This window comes from Ascaphus truei, chromosome 2, assembly GCF_040206685.1.
Source record: "Ascaphus truei isolate aAscTru1 chromosome 2, aAscTru1.hap1, whole genome shotgun sequence".
Lineage (NCBI taxonomy): Eukaryota > Metazoa > Chordata > Amphibia > Anura > Ascaphidae > Ascaphus > Ascaphus truei.
The window spans coordinates 392,370,969-392,388,311 of NC_134484.1; the positions used below are offsets into that span (position 1 = coordinate 392,370,969).

General features: G+C 42.0%; 1 protein-coding gene across 1 annotated transcript in view; it reads left to right on the forward strand.

The window, feature by feature from the left end:
• Positions 1-17,343, forward strand: part of THSD7A (thrombospondin type 1 domain containing 7A) — a 665,741-nt gene that overhangs the window by 604,416 nt on the left and 43,982 nt on the right. The window contains exons 17-18 of the mRNA XM_075587236.1: positions 3,330-3,463; positions 4,664-4,817. Coding sequence (XP_075443351.1) covers positions 3,330-3,463; positions 4,664-4,817 — 288 coding nt within the window. The remainder of the gene's footprint in view (positions 1-3,329; positions 3,464-4,663; positions 4,818-17,343) is intronic.

Sequence of the window (17,343 nt, forward strand, 5' to 3'; positions counted from 1 at the left end):
CAATCCCTAGGTGCACCTCCCCTTCATCCAATTGGGGAAAAACGGAGTCCGGCTACATCCTCCCCCTGTGGATTCCAACGTCCCCGCTTGGACAATACCTTTGAACTGGTACAACATTATATAATGAAAAATTGCATAACACATGACACATCACTGTCTTAAATCAGATTGTACATTTCGCTGAACATCACAATTACTGATTGTACGTGGCTGCGGGCCCACTGCTGAGCCTCATAGTGGGGTGCCCCAAACTGATCGTAGGCCATCCTCATGGGAGGTTGCCCATTCCTTTGGCTTCGCCTTAACGACTGTTCGGTCACTCCCTTGGGGGAGTGACAATTTTGGTCTTGAACCTCGAGCTCTTCCCTTGAGGGGGTTACAGTCTCTAAATTATTCCGACTTGGTGCAAAACACGGGCTTAGTGGGTCCAGTGACGAATTTTCTGGAGCCACCCCCTGGGGTGAATGCTCCCCGCGCCCTTTACCCGTAGCTCCATCGGGAGGTACACTCTGTTGAGGGCCCCTTTGAGAGGTTCCCTCTTGTGGATCTTCTTGAACGGTTGCGTTCCCTGGTATGTTGTCTTCCAAAGTCCCTTCCCCATCCAACGGGGATGCCGGCCACTCCAAATCCCCCTCTTCCACTCAGGGAATAGGGAGCAAATGATTCCGGTGCCATGTCTTCACCCGACCCTCCGAGTCCTTGATGCAGTAGACTGGAAGGCCAGGCATTTGTGAGGCTACCTCGTACACTCCCTCCCTCGGTCAGCCAATTTATGTTTTCCCGGCACTCCCAGGTTACGAAGAAGTACGGCGTCACCGGGTTTAATGTCTCTGTGTTTAATTTTGTGATCGTACCGCCGTTTATTCCCGGCGTTCAGTTATTCAGTAGATTTCTCAGCTTGTACGTAGGCCCGTTGCAGACTCTCTTGCAATCGCTGTACATATCGGAAATGAGTAGTGTTCTGTACCCTATCGGTGGAGACTCTCAGTCGTATATCCACCGGCAGTCGCGCTTCTCGTCCAAACATGAGGAAGTACGGAGAGAAACCCGTGGAGTCATGTCGCGTGCAATTGTAGGCATGCACTAGCGTTTCCACGTGTCGACTCCATTCAGTCTTTTCCACCCCCGTTAAGGTACCTAGCATGTCCAATAACGTGCGGGTGAACCGTTCCGGCAATGCATCCCCTTCGGGGTGGTAGGGCGTAGTTCGAGACTTAGCATTGTGCAAGATTTTCAGCAGTTCTTTTATTAGGTTGCTTTCAAAGTCTCTTCCCTGATCGGATAGCCCCACCTTTATCTGCCTCTCGTAAAATGATATCTTGGTTGGTATTTAGTTGTCGTAATGCCTGTTTTTCTTGAGCAGTTAAGTTATTGGTATATCTATATTGGTATATCTATAATTCCCTTCCTGTGATGAACATAGTTCCCCAAAGTCCTTCTCTACCAATTTGTTAAAGATCTCGATGTAGTGACCCCGAGAATGGTATGGGTAAAAAACTGATCGAGGCTTATAACTGGTATGATTCACTGGAAACTCAATATGGGCATCCATATAACCTTCATCAGCTATTTCTAACATATTCTTAATTTTTTACAACTTGATATATAGTTTTATTTTTCTCAACATACGTCATCAAATATACTTATGCTGCCCTCTAGGGTCTTTAAAAAAAAACTTGTTTAAATAAAATACATCCAATGCTTTTATTTTCACATTTGTAAGTCCGAATGAAACAGTATGATGCAGAATATAAATTATCCACACAGGCAGTGCACCTCTCTTGTGCATTGCAGGGCTGTTTGAACAATAATAGGATACTCTTGTTAATACACATGCAGTGGGACCTACAGTATACAGTATGACAGTTATGCACTAAAGTACCCCTGCTCCTATTATTACAACTCTAAACCTTAAATTCTTCCATGCTGGACTGGCAATCAATACATTGTAAAGTAGTGTTTTTGCTGACTATTGTTGAACTGACAATTCAATGTGTAATAAGTTTTGTGTAGAATTGTATACACTGATTGCAAATGCAAAACCTAAAACAATGATTATTTTACATGATTACATCTAGGTTAAATACAATTTATGTTAGTAAGTTATGGGATATTTTCTAAATATCTACAAAATGCACTGTAACCCTGTAGTGTTTTAGGGAAATGCAGCACAATTATCTAAAAAACACTACTGTTTAAAACAGGGATTCACAACCTTTCACCCATGTAAGGGCTGATAAACTATAACAGAACAAATCATGTTTCTAAGTAAATAACCTTGTGACTACTCATAACTAGGTGATGCCTATCATCTTACATTTAATTTTCGGCATTCGCTTTCTACAGCCCACCCTTTACATACTTCAGTACTACAGTAGAAGCATAATTTGGAAAGTTTTCTAAACAAACCTGTCTATAGTTTTAAATAGTTTCCATTAAATCTGCCATGTGTTGGAAGGATGTAGGTAGATATTTCAGCTAGCCAGTATCAATATCTCAGCTCCAGGGAAACTGAGAACGTCAATGACTGTAACCATGTATTATACCAGTAGCAGCATAACTAAAACTCCCAGCATCCTGTGTGCGGGGGGGGGGGGGGGGGGGGGGTGGGGGGCGGGGGGCTTGAGGACTGCTAGTGTATAGGAATCTTTTTTTTAAATTCATGTCCCATGGAGGCACACATTAGGTTTTCCTTTATTTGGTTTATGTTTCTTTATATATGATTGCATTCAACTTGAGTCTTAATTCCAATCTATTTCTGTTTTTCTTTTTTGGTTCTGTATCTGCATAATGGTCACATTCTACAGGCTCAGGTAAGAACTACTCTATTATGAAGAAGTATGTTTTTATAAAATAAATAAAATATTATCATTGTGCTTTGGGATCCATTTTATTGGACCTAGGTAAATATAATCTATTGCATTGGTGGACTGGGGATAGAGTTAGGTCATATTTCTATGCGTTATTCAAAGACAAACTGTTTAAAGAATACTGTAACTAAATAAAAGTAACATCACACCTTGTATTCTAGATTAGTATTGCACTTTATACATTTTCCCCTAAAATGCTAATGGGAGTGGAAATGCTTTTTCAGGATCACATTACACGATCTAATATACAGGAGGATGAGAAAATGCTTTTATCTGCAAAATATACCCTGAGCATAGACATTTATGATATCCGAGAAATCCAGTGAGATTTACTGTAATTAGATTATTGTTACTAAAGCTTTTATACACTTGTACAAGTATGTGGAAATAGTTTCAAAGTGCTCAGACAGAGTGCTTTTTTATTCTGCGACTGACTTTATTTATAATATTCTATCATAGGTGTATGAAGTAGTTCCATGTCATAGTGATTGCACTCATTACATATGGATCACAGAGCCATGGAGCATATGCAAAGTAACAAATGTAGATCTAAAAAATAACTGTGGTGAAGGTGTTGAGACCAGAAAAGTGAGGTAAGATAAATGTACTGTAGCTACAAAACTTGTAATAATGTACACATATTTGTTTGTGTCACCACAATATCTTTGGGGATTCTATTGTCTATCTAATTTGACAAATATAGTATTTGGAACAGTAACTAATGAAAACACTCTGAAAAAAGTTTGAGAATTACTTTATACTTGGATGAGTTGTGCAAAAACTAGATATGCTCATCTGTCCTTGTGTTTGGTTTTGGTTCTGGTTTTGGATTACAGCAAAATATAAAATAAATAGGTCAAAATCAATGGTGAACACTTGAGTCACCACGATTTGCAGACTTCATTGTTATTTTGGTCACAAGTTCAGAAGACCTCCAGCATCTAATCAAAGTACTCACCAAAGCAACTAAGAAGGTGGGACTTCATATGAATCTCAGAAAGACCAAAGTGCTGTAAAACAAATGTGTAAACTCTACAAAGATTGAAATAAATGTAATACAACTAGAAGTAAAAAACAATTTGGGCACATTTGGAAGAAACAAGATAGTCCCGGAGAAAAGTCGGAAGGTTCTGACACCCTAATTTTTGTAATGTATCATTTTGACAGTATAATGTAATGATACAGTAGTGCCGACGATTATTCTAAAACAAATCAGGGGCAATCACCAAAAAGACCCAGATACATGCTGGGTACTGTATATGCTGGGTACATGCTGCAACATTTCACACATTTCTGCAGACAGACTAATGGCTCATCGGATTAACAGCAGGGGTCCCTGGCAGTCCCATTCAAACTGAATGGGACTGCCATGAACCCCTGCTGTGTTAATCCGATGGGCCATTAGTCTCTGCAGAAATGTGTGAAATGTTGCAGCATGTACCTGGGTCTCGTTGGTGATAAACCCAGATTTTCCAAGGCAAGTTTAAGGCAAGTGTTAGAATACTCGTTGGCGCACCTGTACATTGAGATTTTTCTAATGTGAGCAGTTTTTTTCTCTCTTGTTTTAAACATTAAAAGTCACTGTCAAATGACCTAAATGTAGGTCACATGACCCTTTATATACTGCCATTTGTGTTAAAGTCTGGTGAAAATTGGTTACACTGCCATGAATATTGAGCACTGTTAAAAACTTAAAATTTACTAGAATGTTGGGAAAGCAATTTTCAATGCATGTATGAAAACATTTGCATATCTCTAGATAGCAGTCCATACTGTAATTCTCTTTATTTTAGATGCATGCAAAACACAGTAGATGGCCCTGCAGATGTTGTGGAGGACTACCTCTGTGAACCAGAAGAGATGCCTCTAGGGGCTAGAAAGTGCAAGCTGCCATGTCCTGAAGAATGTGTAATGTCTGAATGGGGTCAGTGGAGCAAGTGTTCCTTGGTAAGTTCACTTAAATATATTTGATATATATATATGTGTGTGTGTTTTGTTACTTTGAGGTATACCAGCAGAATCAATATTATCATTCTGCTAACAGGTTAGTAATTCGTGCATATCTCATATAAATTAAATGGATCCACCCCTGAATCAAGTTGTTCATGAATGTAAAATATAAGTTTAGTTCAATATTTTCTTAACAGGATCCTTTTTGTAGGAGCTGTGCAGTGGGCAGTCACAGGTACCTCTAAGTCTAAATTTGAGTGAAACTAGTTGTTATACATTAACTGTAAAATTAACTATTGCCACGAGAACAGATGCAGCCACCAGTATCCGACCACTTGCCTGGGAAAATACTGTGGCTATCTCACAGTAAATGCTACAACATGTCTGTGAGATTCTTCAGCCAGACTAATGGCCTATTGGATTAACACAGCAGGAGTCCCTGCATGCTTAGACCCCCGCTGTGTTAATCCGATGGGCCATTAGTCTGGCTGCAGAAATCTCAAAGAAATGTTGCAGTGTTACTGTGAGATAGCCCCAGATTTTCCAAGGAAAGTGGTCGGATACTGGTGGCTGCATCTGTTGGAATCTTTCATTAAAATTAAGAAATTATATCAAAAGCATCACAATTAGAGCTCCCCCACCTCCCCCTCAATACATTTAAAAAATAAACCAACCTCCCCCAAATACATTTAAAAAATACTCCCACCTCCACAATACATATAAAATATACCCCCACCTCCACAATACATATAAAATGTACCCTTACCTCCACAATACATTTAAAATATACCCCCACCTCCCCAATACATTTAAAATATATCCCATCATCATGATCTCATCCCCTCCATTATCATCTTATTCCCCCCATCATCATCATCTTCTCACCCTGGCCCCCCATCCTCTCACCCCCTCACCCTGCCCCCCCCCATCCTTGCACCCTGGCTCTCCCCACCCCCATCCTGTCACCATCTCACCCTGCCCCCCAATCCTGTCACCCTGGCTCTCCCCACCTGCATCCTGTCACCATCTCACCCTGCCCCCCCCATCATCTCACCATCTCACCCTGGCCCCCCATCCTCTCACCCTGGCTCCCCCCATCCTCTCGCCCTGGCTCCCCCCGTCCTCTCACCCTGGCTCCCCCATCCCCCAATCTGTGTCCTTACCTTACTGCCAGGAAGGACACAGACTTCTCTGGGCCGCCGGGGTGTAGGCTCCGTCCCTGCTGTCCTCTGATTGGCTCTCCGCTCCTCCAATCAGGGACAGGCTGCACAGACTCACGAGTGCTCCTGCCCGCCCCCGCCTCCAGTCTTAGCACTGCCTGCACTCGCGCCGCCCTCGCGCTTGTGCTGACCACTCCGCAAAAATGGTTTTATACCGGACAGGCAATGGAATTACCGGCTTGTCCGGGTGAAAACCGGACACCTGGCAACCCTAGCTATAGCACTGGTTATTCAATCGCAATGGAATCTCACTAACAGAGATTTATCATAAACAAATAGAGCTGCAATACATTTTAAGTTAATTTTAAATAACAAGTATCTATGTAAATAACTTAAATTTAGTTATGGATTTAAAACAATATAATGTATGTGTTAGGTTAATGGCACTACAGTTTATTGGATCAATAAGTAAATCCTGTAATAGAAGCTGTAATAATTGTGCATGATGGAAATTACTGAGGTCCTGAATCAATATATTCTGAAGCAGCCAATCCCATTGCACTGCACTGCTATTGGCCAAAGACTGACACTCAAATCAGTACTTTGGAACACATTGAATTAAGCTCTCAGTGCAGTATGTGGGTATGTAGTCCATATTATTAATTTAAAAGATGTTCATCAAATAATATAGTATCTCCTAACATGTCAAGTTTAAAAATTCTGTATTCTCTCAAGTCACATCATTTTTTTTTTATTGGTAAACAACTGCTATACTGGAAATCATATGCATCTGAAATGGACGTCAGTCTCGTGGCTAATCCAGCTAAATGGAAGCCATACACTATATTTTTTTCACACTCCTCACACATTAATTAAAGAGAGCTTGAGAAAGAGCCACGGTGACCTGAAATGTTGCTTATTTTTTTTTTTGCTGTCTTTTTCTTGCTGATTTCAGCATGGAATAAAAGTAAGTATTTTACGTGCAATTGGACATACTGTATAAGGGCTGTAGGTCTTTTTTTCTTTATGACACATTATTTAAAGGTGCCACCTTTACACTCTTGAAGTAATTGAATTAGAATCCGTCTCCATATAATTCTTTATTTTCTATGATATACAGAGGTAGTAGACTTCATTGCTTTTGGTAACACAATATATAATTTTAGAATGCACCATACAATACAGATGTAGCAAAGCTTAGTGTCTTCAGTGCCGCTGCCATGTCATGACTGTGGTGGTCGTGGCATGAAGGATTAACCCTGTGGATGGTCCCATTCAGAAGCATGGACCCCGTTGTAGCTCCATTACGGCATTACGTAGTGTCCTCGGCGCTGCAGACTTTTACTTTTTCATCCGGTACAGTAAGCCTTACTACATTTGTATCATATATTTAATATACTGTACAGTAGGACTTAATGGCAGTGATAATGCAGAATGTCACAGAATATCCCACTATAAAGCTTAGGTGGTAGCAATAACCTTTGCTGCATTTTTAATTTTTTTTCCGTATGCGTTTAAATGTTTTTTGAATATCTGTAACATTAGCTGGTGTCTATGGTATTGCCATGACTTATGATGTCCAAAATATGAATTTACTTTTATAACCTCTGCCACAAAACTTTTTTTCAGTTGCAATAAATGATAAGAAATCAAATAAAAAGAAGATACATGTATAAAAAGTACTGTAAAAAGAAGGATTTGGTTGAAAAAAAGAAGAAAACGCAAGGGCAGATAACATAAATGGAAATGTTAGTAATGGTCACAGGAAAAGCCCCCCATCAAAGTTCTCCACTTATGTCAAATTTGATTACATCTGGTCCTATTATTAATTGTCTTATACATTAATTTGGCATAGCTTCCTAACATAATCAGGATTGCCTGTTTCCTACCATTGTTGTAGGATATGCTGCAAATGCCAGTTTTAACATCTGTAAAATAATGCTCAGTAATTTAAAATGTCACATTTACCATTAAAAGTTATAAATAGGTCTTTTTACATGAAGGAAGTGGAGTATGACAACAAGACATTTCTCAAAGTAGATTTTATTTAATAGCACAGCACACAATTTGGATAAATAGTACAGCGTTGCCTCAGTGTGGTGAGAGCAAACCAGACTGGTCTAGATCTCTCCTAAAGCACCAGTATACTGTATATACTGGGGAAAAAACACTAACTATCCCTACTTCATTCCCCCGTCAGTCTTACTCAGGCATATTTAACTTTCCCGCGCCATATACTGTATCTTCCGTCAGCACTTTTCTTCTGTGATTCAGTGCGTAGGGGCCTCGGTGGTCTTGTACAGTATCTGTGTTTAGAAGATTTGGGGTTTGTCAGTGTAATTGTGTTGCAAACATCTGTCTTCAGACAAGGTCAATTTGGCAATAAAACTTTTGCAATGCGTGCAAGTTTCATGCTTACTTATATCTTTCAAATCTTTCATACCTCATTCTGCATTTAAACATTATCCCATCCCTTGCAGGTTCATGATTGCACAGTCCCATCATATTATTTAGTCTCTCTCTTATGGTATTCCCGTATGGGGTCTTACAGTCCAAAGCCCAATATAATCCCCACTTTGATCCAAATAGGGTCACAATCATTTTCTTCTTTGGTCCTCTTTATAGGTAGAAAAATAAACACACAAAAAACCCACAACATGTATACACATTCACACAGCGTAGTATTTTTATTATGATTAGTTAATAAGTTGTTTATACTTGATTCCACTTTGTGCTTGCAATTAATACTGTACTCTGCCAAGTTTGTGGTATTTTTCATAGATTTGAAGAAGAAAAAACGAACAATGATGATCAGAACAATGACATTACATTATATTACACTCATCACATAATTCATTGTTAAGCTACACTATATCCAAACATTGCGTCCCAACAGGATATTTTTGCATCCTCCTTCAAATGATTAATAACCTGGGGGATTTTCTGTAAATCATGTTTAACAACTTTGGCTGTCTTGGTATTGTAATTCCTGAAGGATACAGTACTGTATGTTCCTCATTTCCAAAATTCTTTAACCAGTCCCTAACTTCTATTGCCATTCTTTATCTTACATCTGATATCAGCAAGTTTACTGCCCCTGAATAGTTAAACTGAGCAGTGATATTTTGAATTATGAGAATAGAATAATTAAATTATTTTGCCTCTATAGTATGTAGTGAGGTCTTAGTACACCAGGCGCCTTCGCTCAGGAGGATGCTTCCGTTACCCTTTATGTGTATATAACGTATCTTTCATGATACAACTTGTATGATTTACCTAACATTGTTCATCATCAACAACCTTGTATTGTGATGGTCAACATAATATAGTATGTTTATATTTATCTGACGTGCAAACACAGGCATCCAAGAACTCAGGTCCCACAGATTACAGGATTTTCACTTGTGCTCCATGGAAGTGGAACTTGTATAAGATCAAATTCAATATCAATTCTTAGCAGTGCTAGGCAGATAATCTTATATTGATCTATATGTACCCATCTCTCTTTATCCCGTTTTGATGCATTTATGCCTCTTGAGATGCTCTTCTGTGGTTTTAAGGCCCTTGAGTGGTACTCTAGTTAATTTAATCACTTGCTCACTGATGGTCTGTGAGGATCGGATGCAGGCTCTGGTCCAGAGTTTGATTCAGACTTGCTTCAGGCTTCCCTCATCAACTCTGCACAGCAAGGAATTAGCACTCGGGTTTCACTTTCAGCCTCTGATGACCAGAATTTCAGCGATTGGCTAATTTACCCTTGATACTGTATGCTCAGTCTTTACTTCTGCAATTTGGCTGAGCAAACAGTTTGTTCCGTGTGACATTGTGCTGGTCGCAAGCACTCTGTTATCCCTTGTCCTGCTTTGCCTTGCTGTGCTTTGTCTTTCCTTGCAGCTCACCTGGACCCTTGCCACGAATTTACCAACTACCCTCCTGTCTCCTACCCTCGACCACGGCTTGGATGCCTACTACGCTAACTTCAATAAACCTCGACCTCGACAATATGACCCCTAATACTCTCAGCTCTCCAACCTTGACCCGGCTACCCACGACTACGCATCTGCATTCCGGATGCAACTTCGCTGCTTCAGGTCGGTGTTTCAATATCCCCACCTCGGCCTCGCAGTTCAGTCCAGTTTGTGGCGAGCACCCATTACAGTATGCTCAGCCCCGCAAACATGGACACCACTGAGGTGGGTTGATTTTTGACCCTGCACGCCAACTAGTTCACTGATTTGAAACAGTACGTATTTCAGAATGACAAACGTATGGGTCAGGTGCAATCCACCATAGACCAGCTACATTGTGCAGCATTCAATCCTGCTTCCCCAGCAGCGGCTGTCCCGATACCAAGTTCTGCCCATGTCACCAATGAACCATGACTCCCTACGCCGAATCGCTATGGCGGGGATCCCCTCATCTGTCGGTAGTTTCTAAACTAGTGTTTTATTCAATTTGAACTTGCCCCTTTTTCTTTTGTGTCTCAGCGTTCAAAAGTCACATACATCATGTCCCTGTTAACCGATGACTCTTTGACGTGGGCATCTGCTATCTGGGAGTTAAGATTGAACTTCACAAGCATCATATCTCTCTTCACACGGGAGTTCCAAAGGGTCTTTGAAACTCAAGGACATAAGGTAACAGCTTCTTCCTCCCTCGTACATATTTCTCAAGGCAGTCGAACAGTGGCCCGCTACGCAGTGGAATTCCGGACCCTCGCCGCAGAAACAAGATGGAACGACGAAGCACTGGTAGTAGTATTTTGGCAGGGCCTTACGGAGAACCTCAAGGATGAATTGCCGTGCTGGAACGCCCTGCAGGTTTAGAGGATCTCATCACCCTATGCATCTGCATGGACTTGCGCCTACAGGAGAGAAGAGCCGAGAAGGTTCAGCACAAAGAGGTACACGATCCCTTCATACTTTTTCACCCGCTTCGATTACCAACTGTTCCCTGGATCCAGAGGAGGCAATGCAACTCGGGGATGCTAGCCTATCGACCAGAGAGAAGCAGCGCAGACACAGCTCCGATCTTTGTATGTTTTACGGTATCGCCGGGCATCAGGCTCTCATTTGTCCCAATAAGCCATGAAATGCCAAAATCCCAGTGACAAAAGGGAGAATCACACAGGGAACACTACATACTTCTCCCTCTAGTCTACATTCAAGGTTGATGCTGTCTATCAAATTGACCGGGGAATCCTTTACGGTCAAGACACAGCCTTTCTGGACTCCGTGTCAGGCGGTAATTTAATCGAAGAAAAAAATGTGTGATGCTCTCAAGACAATTGTGTAGTTTAAAAAAAAATATGCAATGAATTGGAAGACAACCTGTTCATATAAATATGTCCTATTGGATCAGGTAATCAGCTATCCCACAAGGCAATGAGGTAAGGATAGTTACCAGTTGATGATCCCTGGATATTGATTGAGGCACAGCTGGAATGGACTCACTTGGGAAAGCAGATTCCACGATGAAGAGAAAGTCCTTGTAGATATCCAGCACCTCCAGGTTGAATGTGCCTCCGTTGGTGTGCTTTGTAACTGATTTTTTGACCCATTAAATAGCTTCATTTTGGGAACGCATACCCTGTGGTTTATTGGCTGTTTTTTACAGCATTGGAGATAGTGCTCCGTTCTTTTCCCTCTCCCTTTCTGTGGTAATTTAATCGACCAAAGTTTCGCGGAGAAGCATGGCATCTCGTTGGTACAGAAAAAATCTCTGGTAGCTTTGCAAGCGATAGATGGCAGACCGGTACAACCAGCGTTCAGTTCCTTATAGACGGGTCTACTACAGTTGAAGACAGGTACGGACCATACGGAAAATATTTGACTCAACGTAATCCACTATTCCAATATTTCCATAATTCTGGGATTACCGTTGCTTCAACTTCATAACCCTTTCATGGATTGGGCGGAGTCTCAGCTCGTCCATTGCAGTTCACGATGCCTAAAGAACTATTCCGTTCCTTCCCAAATGCTGACTGCTGCTTCAGTGCTGTCTGAGGAGAAACCCAACGTACCCAGTATCTACTCCTTTCGCAACATATTTGGCAAAGTTCAGTCAGAGGAGCTGCCTCCACATTGGTCGTTCGACTGTCCCATTGATCTTTTGCCTGGGTCAGTACATTACACAGGAGGTTTATATCTACTGTCACCTCCGGAGAACCGTTCCATGAAGAAATACATTCAGGAAAACCTTCAGAAGGGATTCATCCAGAAGTATTCTTCTTCCACAAGCACAGGGTTTTTCTTGATTAAAAAGAATGATGGACCCAGCAAAAGTCAAAGCTGTTCTGGAGTGGCCACGCCCCCTCATCCTGAAAGCTGTTCAGCGGTTTCTAGGCTTTGAAAAAATATTACCGTCGATTTATACAGAACTTTTCATCCATCCTGGTGGCTATCACCGCATTAACCAAGAAAGGGGCGGATCCTTCTCAATGGTCTGCAGAGGCAGCAGATGCATTTGATAGACTAAAGACAGCCTTTGCTTCAGCTCCAGTTCTGGTGCACCCGGATCCTGCTTTACCGTTCACCCTTGTGGTCGACACATCAGATGTGGGGGCAGGAGCGGTACTATCTCAGCGGAAAAATCCAAAGGCCAAATTGCATCCTTGTGCAGTCTTCTCCAAAAAATTCTCCAGCCGAACGGAATTATGACGTGGGCAACCGAGAACTCTTGGCCATAAAAATGGCTTTGTAGGAATGGAGACACTTGCTGGAGGGTACCGAAAATCCAGTGACTATCCTCACCAGTCACAAAAACCTCTTATACTTCAAGGGCGCTCTACGATTGGGGTCATGACAGCCGAGGTTGTCATTATTCTTCTCTCATTTCAACTTTATTATTTCTTATCTACCAGGCTCCAAAAATATAAAAGCAGATGCTCTTTCTCACCAATTCCTGGTCAACGACACTGCAGAGGACTGTAAAGAACCCATTCTTCCTCTGGAGCATCATCTCGGCTGTTACCTTTGACTCTCTAGAGGACATTATTCGGGATCAATCACTAATTCCAGAGGGCCTCCAGGTCCTGGAGGGATGCCTTTTCGTGTCGCCAGTGTTTCAACAAAAGGTCTTGGAGTGGGGACATAGTTCCAAAAGCTCGGGTCATCCTTGAGATAGGAGGACCATACATTTACTGGAATGGAAATTCTGGGGGCCAGTGATCCAGATGGATGCTATGAGCTTTGTGGCCTCTTGCCCTATCTGCGCCCAGACCAAAACACACAGGAATCATCCTATGGGACTATTGCAACCTCTCCCGATTCCAGACTGGCCACGGCCTCACATTTCTATGGATTTTGTGGTGGAGCTGCCCTTATCTAAGGGCATGACCACGATCTTGGTGGTCATGGGTAGGTTCTCCAAACAAGCTCACTTAATTCCTCTGAAGGGGTTACCTAATGCTACTAAACTTTCGGAAGTTTTCATTTGGGAAATATTACGACTCCATGTAGCCCCTCCAAGTAATCGTGTCAGAATGGGGCTCTCAATTCATCTCCAAATTCTGGAGGGCCTTCTGCCAGCAATTTGGAGTGTCCTTACAATTTTCATCCGCTTATCATCCCCAGTCTAATGGACAAACAGAGCGGACTAATCAGTCCTTGGAACAATATATCCGTTGCTTTGTCTCGGACACTCAAGATGATTGAGCAGACCTCTTACCTTGGGCAGAATTCTCCCTTAATAACTTACGGAGTGACTCATCTGAAGAATCTCCATTCTACGCTAATGGCTTTCATCCCTCAGCTCTTCTCTCTTTAGGAGCCGCATCCGGAATCCTAGCTGTGGATAACCGGATCCAGCAACTACAGGAGTTATGGGGGGAAATCCAGAACAAACTTCAGAAAGCTGTACCCACGCAAAAGAGGCAAGCAGACCAGACTCGTTGTGAGATACAGCATACAATCCTGGTGACAAGGTATGGCTTTCTACCAAAAACATCAGGTTAAAGGCACCTACGACAAAGCTAATCAGATTTATTGGCCCTTTTCCTATCATTGAGAGGGTCAATCCGGTGGCATAACGGCTACGCCTCCCAGTCTCCATGAAGATCCTACTAAAACCCTTTGTACAGGACCCCAGGCTATCCAGAGGCACAATTCAGTACCTTGCCCATAGGAAGGGCTTCAAGCCCCCCACCTGGTTCGGGCATTCCCCCGGAGACACCCCTCAAAACCAACCCTGGAGTGTCCGGAGTCGCTCCTGAAGGGAGGTACTGTGTGGATCGGATGCAGGCTCCGGTCCAGAGTTTGCTTCAGACTTGCTGCAGGCTTCCCTCATCAACTCCTGCTGTGTGCACTCTGCATAGCAACGAATCAGCACTCTGGTTTCACTTTCAGCCTCTGCTGACCAGCAGTTCAGCGATTGACTGATTCACCCTTTATGTGCTCAGTCTTTGCTTCTACAATTTGGCTGAGCATAACATTTTGTACCGTGTGACGTTGTGTTGGTCACAAGCACTCTGTTATCCCTTGTCCTGCCGTGCCTTGCTGTGCTTTGTCTTTCCTTTCAACTCACCTGGACCCTAGCCACGAATTTACCTACTACCCTCCTGTCTCCTACCCTCAATTTCGGCTTGGATACTTACAGATGCAGCCACCAGTATTAGAACTCTTGCCTTGGAAATTCTGGGGCAGTCTCACAGTAAATGCCTCACATTGCCTCAACATTTCTGTGAGATTCTTAATGGCCCATCGGATGAACACAGCAGGGGTGATTGCAGTCCCATTCAGTTTGAATGGGACTGCAGGAACCCCCCGCTGTGTTAATACGATGGGCCATTAAGAATCTAACAGAAAGTTAAGGTAATGTTGAGGCATTTACTGTGAGACTGCCCCAGAATTTCCAAGGCAAGAGTTCTAATACTGGTGGCTGCATCTGTACTATGCTAACTTCTACTACCCTCGACCTCTGCTACGTGACCCCTGCTTCTCTCACCACTACAACCCTGACCCGGTTACCCATGACTACGCATCTGCATTCCGGATGCAACGTTGCGGCTTCAGGTCGGTGTTTCTATATCCCCAACTCGGCCTCGCGATTCAGTCCAGTTTGTGGCGAGCACCCGTTACAGTGTCTGCAGGACTGTATTGTCCCTCCCAATTTGCTTCCCAAGGGGATATTTGGACAAAATATTTTTCCATTGCCTGATCTCAAATATAAAGCGTAGGCTGGCTTTGCATTCTGTTTCTCAGGTGGAGACTTATTTTCACAGGAGTATATAGTTGTGGATATGCTGGATGCCTGTGATTCATTTCTCAGCCTGTTATAAGCTGATATGGGGTGAGTCTTGTACTTTTACTCACGCTTCCCCCCTAACAGCCATTAGTTTAGCTAGAAGGTGAAACAACCAATTTTTCCCTGATTCAATTACCATTTTCGTAAATTTTTCCTTAAGGGTGAGATTTATACGCTCCACCATTCTTGATGACTGTGGGTGGTAAGGAGCATGAAAAAAACTGCTGGATCCCCTCTTCCTTTAGTGTGGACCTGGTAAAATGTGTTCCTTGGTCTATGAAAGTATCCTATTCTCTAACGTCGCTGCGTGAGAATACGTCTGCTGCCACTCGAATCGATTCACCCTGGAGGCTTCAAACTCACTCTTAAAGCGCTGATATCTGGAAAAACAAAATGGCGGACGAGCTCGGGAGAGGGCAGTAATTGAGTCAGACAACCAGTGAAGCTTTGTCAAAAACTGTTCTCTCGTTTATTAAAGGGCTTACAGTCAGTTTATATAGCCATCTTGAACATAGAAAAAACACAGATATGAGTAATATACTTCCCCTTTAATTCATAGTCTGTCTACCTCAGCAAATGACAGTTAGACAGTTTACGATCTGGGAAGTGGCCTGAGTACTGAGTTTGGAGGCAGTTGAAGGAAATGTCATTCTCCAGGACAGTATATTGTGTAAGACATTCGTAAAAGTCATGCTCAGCATGGCTGGCGACATTTCCTGTTTCTACAGAGCTAAATAAGTCTGAACAAACATAGTTCAGTTGGCATTAACTGGGTGAGAGGTCACTTTCTCACATCTGACTTGAAGAGACAATTACGTATGACATTTGGCATTTAGTTCGTTCCTGAGATCTAAAATGTTAGTACATAATGGTTATAGAGAAATGGTTATATAGCAAACAAAATGGAGTCCCCCCTTGATATACACATTATCAGTCTATTTCAATTACTTTAGGGAAATACCATCTTGAGAACGCCTGTTTCTTAAGAGCATTTGCTCTGTTCTTAGCATTATCTTTTTCGATTGGTAAAGCCTCCACCCATTTGGAAAAGATGTCCACGATCACCAACAAATACCTGTATCCTCCTGTAGTGGGAGTTGTCCCACAAAAACTATTTGAAGGTTATACTGTACTATGGACCCTAAGCCAATAGAATTTAGGCCAATATAGGCCTCTGTCCCTTTGTTTTAGGATTAATTTAAACACAGATTAAACATTTCTGCAAAATGTATTGTACTGAACACTAAATGTTCCTACTAATACTTCTCCTTAACTGCTTTTGTAGTGGTGTCCTTCCCAGTATGACCCATTATTGTGTGATTCTCTCTCACCAAGTCCATATGGACTATTGCAGGTGGGCTGTATTTCAGTTTCCTATTCTGTTTTCTTAATAACATTGCTTCTTCTTGCTTCTCCTTTTTTAAGATTGTTTATAATTTTGAGCAGCTTTATATCCTTCTCTTTTTTGGTTGTAGTGATAGCTGAGGTGTTTTATTGAGAGAGCTAACCTCATTGCTGTTAATGTGTCAAATCAAAATCATACTGAACCAATAGTTGCTGACCTTCCTCATCATTTTCATAGGGTATCCACCTTTTATCTGTGATAGCTGTGCTTTTTGCAAACTCATCTGCCCCCTGTTCAGCATGAGGATTAACATGTTCTGTTTTGTGGTGAACTTTTTCTTTGATAAGGTCTACCCACAGGAGATCTTTCTTTCCCTGATTCCAAACTTGCTACATGTTTATGTGTCAAATATTTATCAGCTGCATCAGTGAATCCTATTTCTTGCCATAAAGGAATAGACTTTCAGTCAGTGATTTAGTCACATAAGCATTATCAGAGTAAATTACAATGTGTTACTCTTTTCATATTGTCATTGCTTATCTCACTGCTTCAAATTCTGCTCTCTGAGCAGATAATGATCTGGGGCACTTGTGTCTTTGCTCTATGAATTACCCCAGAATTGTGTTTTTCCCCTCCATACTGCATTAACTAATGAAGTATATAATTTGCATTGTGTTACTTTGAGGTTCATATGTGTGAAGTCTACCAGCCATCTGGCTATCTTTTGGGAGAACACTTCACTCATGTTTTTTTTTTTCAATTTGCATTTTTATGG